A 7,089-nucleotide genomic window follows, 5' to 3' on the forward strand; every position below is an offset into this window, starting at 1 on the left:
CACATTTATTTAAATGTTAGCTGGGATGAATATAGTAATTGTAATTTTTCATAGGAAAACTATCAACACATTCAGAAACGCTGAAAAGAATGTTTGGATTTGAGGTTGATCCCTGTTATTTCTGCCTTAAAGAGTCTGCTATTAAATAAACTAGTGAGCCTCTCCTTAATGATAAACAGTTGAAGTATGTGAAATTTATGGAATGTGAAGACGCCTAAACGTAGTTATTTCTTTATGTCATTTTATTTTATTTATAAACTTTCTATCTATTTTTACTTTGTGACAAGCCCAAGGGAGCTGTAAAAACCCAGCCCTGGTAGCCCAGTGGCGCCCCCCGCCGGGCGCCCCGGGCCCTGCACGCTTTCCCTGGGTACTCGTGTGTCACGCTACTGCGCACCTCCTCCCAGGCTCAGTTTTTTCATTTGCGCCATTTTGTCCGCTCACTTTGTTGATTGGGCTTTAGCGAGCTGTACTGGAGGCTGGAGCCAATCAGAGGGAAACCGGACAGTGAAGATACGGTAAGGGAAACCCGATTGAAGGCATTCGTAGTTGTCAGCACGGATTGGTTTGCCATGGACCAACCAAATTACTAACCCGGCTAAATGCAACAAAATCGAATGTCAGTATTATTTCGACCGCTGTGCCTCGGACCGGTTAGACTGATAATAAATGCTTGTTTTCGGCTGCTGTGAGGAAACATGATCTGTGGTGGTCGACAAGCCTTTGCTAACGTTAGCTAAAGGGAATCTCAAACAAAGGGCGGGTTGAAAAAGCCAACGTCCTCCTATCAGTAGACGTCGCCTGGCAAATTATCATTATTTTTTAGCTAACCTCATACTAAACGTGCACCTAAAGGCAGCTTTTTACCTGTTGACTATCCTCCCTTATTTGCTTTTTAGCGTTTACCACGCTGTTCGCTAGCTGACTGACGCTAGCATTGAGCTCTCACGACACCTAGCACAACACCTCGTTAAACCAAGCCAGCAGCTGATATCAAATAATCAGGGGTTCAATACAATCTCCTTTAAATGTCAGACATTACATTTGACATACGATGATTAGTGGAAATATAAAGGGCCGTGCCTGTTTAAATATTGTCTAATCAAACAACACTAACATTAGATATCGTTTGGAAACCACTTGTTTTTTCCCCTGGGTGATGTGAGGTTGTGAGATGATGTACAAATAAAAAATATATGATTAAGAATCATAGATTTAATTCAAGCTCATACTGTGTGTGTTTTTCTTAGGTTTTCAGAGAGATTTTTGACAAATAACAAGCCATGGAGCAGTACACCACTGCCACCACTTCTACTGGGGAGCAAATAGTTGTGCAGACTTCCAATGGACAGATCCAACAGCAGGTAACAGGATTTACTCTGAAAAAACGTGGTTTTGATAAAGAAATGTCTACAACACTTGCACTGTATGCTATAAGATCGCAGGTAACAGGCACCCACAACTAAAGCGTTCCAGTGGATCCCAGTCAAAGCCTCTCTTCCTCGTAATTATTTTATTATTATCTGAGACTGTATTGTCCTGTATTATCCTGCCTTGCCTGCAGACACAGGGCACAGTGACGGCTGTGCAGCTGCAGACAGAGGCGCCAGTGGTGACGGCCTCAGGCCAGCAGGTGCAAACACTCCAGGTAGTGGTGTCAACGCCGCCTCCCTGTCAGAGTCACAAACGTGTTACAGCCTACCAGTTTGCATGCTACAACCAGGGCTGTGTTTCATGACCCATCTCTGTGCTGTTTGGTTCATCCTCCCTCCCTAGCATGTTCTAAAGCTGCCTGAACTGCATGTTCCTCAGCACAGTTTGTTGTGTGTCAGCCTCAGGATTCCTGCTCTCATGACTCCTCTTTGTCTGAGTTATGTTTATCTCTTGCAAGATATGCAAGTCAGATGTTGTTCTACCCAGTGAGGATGAAATATATCTGAAACACAAGCCTTATGGATGTGTTTTGAACTTAGCAGGAACAGCATGGATCCATAGTCATTACTCGCTGTCACTTCTCATCATCTAGCTATATTTTCCTTATTGTCTTGTTGTGGCATAATGGCAGTACATTCCTTAAACTCTGGTATTTTTCCATGTGGTACAACTGCGGCCAAAGGCTTTCAGTTGTCTTTTGCAGTCACTCATTTTATATTTTATAATTGATGCCAATTGGACCTCTGTATTCTTCAAGTTGGATATATGCATTCAAATTAATTCGATTTATTAAGCAAAACAAGTGAACAAAAAACTTGATTTACCATTTGGTTCAGCATCGGTATTACAGTAAATAAACACTGATTACAGGCAGGTATTTCACAATTGTATGTTAAGGATAAACTGTACATTGAGTTTGGATTTACTATTGAACTGGATGGTTTCATGTTTGTATATAGCAGAGCAGCAAATCATCAAATATTTATCCATGGTGGGGTATCCTTGATGTTTCTGATTTTACATCATTTGTCTTGTTAATCACACGTCAGTGATATTGAGGTAACAAACACTGGCAGTGGTGCTGTAACAGCTTTCTGTATCTCTCTGTAGGTCCAGGGACAGCCTCTGATGGTCCAGGTGAGCGGCGGGCAGCTCATCACATCATCAGGGCAACCCATAATGGTGCAGGCCATGTCGGGGGGACAGGGTCAAACCATAATGCAGGTCCCTGTGTCTGGAGCTCAGGGGTTACAGCAGGTAAGAGATGAGTCTTAGTTATTTCAATTTGTTGTACAAGGACATTGTGTTCTCCTGTAATATAATTGGCAGATTTAAACATGACCTTGCTTTCAGTTATTGATCAGTTCCTGTACAAGTTACTGTTGACAAATGATTCTTACTTGTGAGTTTTTTCCCAATTTTTAAAGTGCCAACATTTTTTTTTTCCTAACAATGTCTTTACCCAAAACGCAAATCAAATTATTGCCTTGTGTTACTTGACTAGTTTGACTGCTGTATAGGTCCATTCACTTCAACTAGGCACGGGGGACAGAAGGATTAGGGGCTCACCTCAATGTAGATACTATAATGGAATAGTCTTTAAAAAGATCTTGAATTTCATGTGTATATTTTCCCACTTTTTTTAATCAAAGAAACATGACACTGTCACAATAAATAACCATGCTTTTTATACTGCTGATGCTCACTTTCAAGGAAACAAAAGAGGAAAAAAAGTCACTGAGATGCCCTATATGTAGCCAAAGTATTTGATCGAGTCCTGCGGGATGGGATCAGTGACGAGCGGTAAAGCTCCCCCCTAAATGTTCTACATCAGCAGGACTGAGGGTGAGCAGGTCCTTGATACGTGGCTGAAAGTGATTGCTCTGAAATGAACAAAAAACACAGCATTGCAAACTCGAAACAATTGTGAAATCCAGAGTCACTATTTTCTGCTGGTGCCGTGCAAAACCGTTCAGAAGATTTTCCACCAACACACTCAACAGAAAAGACTACCGTAATTTTCGGACTATAAGCCGCGCCTTTTTCCCTATTTTTCGACGCTGCGGCTTATATAACGGTGCGGCTAATCTATGGATTTTTACAGCTAACGGCCAACACCTTTAACTCTATGGGCTCTATGGCCGGTCCGCGGACCCCCACCTTTAAGCGGCGGGTTCCAGCAGGAAAAGCTGGAGGCCGGAAAAGAGTGAGACAGGTAGCGCGCAAAAGTGGAACCGAGAGTGGTATGCCGCTGCTGCGGCTTATATTCAGGTGCGGCTTATAGTCCGAAAATTACGGTAGTTCCCTATGGATATAACTGGGAGTGCTTCAGTTGCTTGCCAAGCTTCCAGGTTTCTTTCTTCACTGATTACAAAGTTATGTTTAACTGAACACTGAACATCACCACATCGTTTGGCCAAATAAAATAAAAGGCAGCCGAGAACATGCAAAGACAAAAAAATATGACATGTTATGACCTCCAGGGCCCTGAGCTGGCTCTCTGCTCCTGCCCCACTAGGACTAGCATGGTGTGCCATCCCACAACAATCTTAGTAAAGAGAAAAGAAACAGGCCATACTGAGGGCTTTCTCGTAAATCACAAAGCATATAAAGATATCTCCATATAGTTGTAAACCAGGCATAATTTGTTCTAGAATGCCATGTAAGAAAGAAAAAAATATATCCCATTGTATTTTCAAATGTACATGCATCTATTTACAGATAACTTCTGTGCAGATTTTTGTGTGATCTTACCTACATTTACCAATCCAAAAAAACAAGCATCCGAGAAACTGCTCAGGAAAAATCCGTTATATTGCTCTTTGCAGAATACTATCCAGTCCAGTAAAGGTAATACAGCAAGACCAGGGCCAACCATTTGGCCTAGCGCAGTCTGCACTCTGCACAGCCTGCGCTGCTGGCTTCCTCCAAGTTTAAAGTAAAACAAACTGGTGGTGTGACCAATGGCCATTTACAATTATTAATACTAATGCTATTATTAGCATTAGTCTATATTTTGGCTAAAACTAAGCCAGGAAAAAAAAGAAAAACATAAATAATAATAAAAAAATATATAAATAAAATAAAAAATTTAAAAATAATTTTCGATTATGGCGACTGTAACGAATATTCGAAAAATCGAATAATCGCTGGCATCCCTAGTACTGTGAGAGCAGTATGCAGACAATAAAGATGAATACTTGATTCAAAAATACATATATTATTAAATTAACTTAACACATTTTGAACAAAATTAACATTGCTTTTTATTTAAATAAAATAAATAATATTTCACATCAAAAGAAACAACAATGTTTTAACAAATCATATTAAATAATCTGATGACAGAGCTGTAAACAGAATAGCTGAAACTTGTAACAAAATAAAGAGTAACTCTGTTACCTCTAATCATTAACCCATGTTTGTATCATTGAGTTGACTCCGTGTGTTGCTGCTGCATAACACCTGACGTGGAAACGTTACTCGTGGATGGGGCTACAGAGCTGCTAGAAAGACAGTCGAACCCTGTGCATTCCTCCGTCTGAATGTGGTGCACTTTTGCAAGATGTTTAGACAAATTGCTCGTGTTACTGCCCTTACATGCTAAACTCTTAAGCACTTTTGGCAACAAGCATCGAGACGGGTAAAGTTTAACCACACCTTGGAGCGCGTTCTCTCCGCCATCTCCGCAGTGTGTTGCTGCATGTAGCAGCCGCGTGTGTGTAAACTGCCCCGCCCCCTCGCACACAGACGGGGGAGAGAGATCTCGTCTGATCGAAAATACATTATCGACGCATTTATTTGTCTTTTTGCATATTAGAAACGAGTTGGTGACACTAAGACTGCAATATAATTAGGGGTGCACCGAATGGGAAATTCTTGGCCGAAACCGATACCGAAAATAGGAAACAGTTGGCCGAAAACCGAATGCCGAAAGGCCGAAAATGATTAATAGAAATATATATATATATATATATATATATAATGTATACATTTTTTACCAATGTTGTTCAGCTGCCTGATTATGGAAAAATAAATGATTATGGCAAAACTTAACTTAAATAATAATCACTATTATGGGTCCATAAAACATTTATTCAGCACTTTTGAATGCATACAGTACATTAATTCCAAGTCAAGTGCATTTTTTTTTCTCTGTAGGATAACTACAACAAAGTGCATTCAGAACAAAGCCAAGGTGCTTTAAACCTGCATAAACATCTAGGCCAGTAGGCCTACAACAAAATAGTGTAAATAAAGACTGTAACAGCCAGGCCTTCAACAACAACAAATGCACCTATAAGTTTGGTAACCTAACGTGTTGTTGTGATGACGTAATCAAAACGCGGCGACAAGCACGGCGCGCGACCATGCTCGCGGCTGGCTCACAGCCAACATGTCTGCCGCTTGGAGATATTTCAAAATATCAGAGAAAGAGGCATGGATTGCGATTTGTAAAACGTGTTCAGCTGACATTTCTCGAGGGGGTGTAACTGCAAAGACTTTCACCACTTCGGGATTACTCCACCTCTTGAAATCAAAACACCCGGACAAATATGCGGAGTATGATCAACGTAACCCTGTTCTCTGACATTCGGTGTATTATTTTTTCGGTGCTGTTTTTAACCATTTTCGGCCGACTAATATCTCGCGTGGCCGATATTCGGTGCATCCATAAAATAAAACAGGAAATGGCAACTTATTAGGAAGAAGCTCAAACTGCTTATTGAGTCTCATCCTTCTGTGTTTAATGATTGTGTCTTCCTGTTCGTTTACCTGCCTCTTTTAATAGTTGAAACTGTAATTATTTATCTATTTCTAATATAATCATTCCCAAAACTTTATAGACTCGTATTGCACGATTCCACTTTCTTTTAAACTATTTTTTCTTTGATTTGTATTACTTTAATGATCTGGTTGTTAAAATACTTGTCTGCTTATCTTGTATTCATTGTATTGCATGTTGTTGGAGAGAGCTGGAACCTATAGCACTTTCAACGGCATAATTTTTAATCTGCTAGCTTCGTTAGGCTTCGAGACCAAATCAAGAACCTTCGAACCTTATATATCTACGCTGGAGTGCCGGCCGGATCTCTCCAAAGATTAAAAATACCAGTTTCTTTTAATATGACAACTGTTTTGTTTCCTAAATCCTACACAAACAGCACGTAAAGTGTGCGAGAAACTCCCTCCGGAGGGATTTTAGCCCGAGCAGACCATTTAATGTAAACCTAATATACTCCAACCTCACTACAGACAACCCCAAAAGCACATAGGGTAACCAGCTTAGACAACAAGAGTGTCTGTTTTATCTTAGCTTCCCTTAATGCTTGGTGAAATTAACCTAACCCTAATGCACTAGTGATGTATACGGCCACACACATTAAACGTTGACCTCATCATGCAGAAATGCACTTTTGTACGTCTTGGTATACATGAACATGTGTCCCCGGTGTTCCAGGAACTCACAGAGTGTCAGAAAACCACCTCATCTATTTTCCTCCAATACACAAATCTCTTAAAAAGGCTGCAACGGATCTGATAAGACTGAATCCAGATTGTGAACACTTCTATGACGTCCACAGAAGTGGCGCTACGGCGTGATTGGGCCAACTCCACCAATAGAGGAGACAGCCACGGACAGTTGCGTTCAAA

General features: G+C 40.7%; 1 protein-coding gene across 1 annotated transcript in view; it reads left to right on the plus strand.

The window, feature by feature from the left end:
• The first annotated feature begins 401 nt into the window (after positions 1 to 401).
• Positions 402 to 7,089, plus strand: part of nfyal (nuclear transcription factor Y, alpha, like) — an 11,710-nt gene continuing 5,022 nt past the window's right edge. Inside the window, exons 1-4 of the mRNA XM_010767440.1 lie at positions 402 to 518; positions 1,251 to 1,364; positions 1,565 to 1,651; positions 2,545 to 2,691. Of these exons, the coding sequence (XP_010765742.1) occupies positions 1,284 to 1,364; positions 1,565 to 1,651; positions 2,545 to 2,691 (315 nt within the window). The 5' untranslated portion in view covers positions 402 to 518; positions 1,251 to 1,283. The remainder of the gene's footprint in view (positions 519 to 1,250; positions 1,365 to 1,564; positions 1,652 to 2,544; positions 2,692 to 7,089) is intronic.

This window comes from Notothenia coriiceps, unplaced genomic scaffold, assembly GCF_000735185.1.
Source record: "Notothenia coriiceps isolate Sejong01 unplaced genomic scaffold, NC01 NC01_scaffold00004385, whole genome shotgun sequence".
Taxonomy (NCBI): domain Eukaryota; kingdom Metazoa; phylum Chordata; class Actinopteri; order Perciformes; family Nototheniidae; genus Notothenia; species Notothenia coriiceps.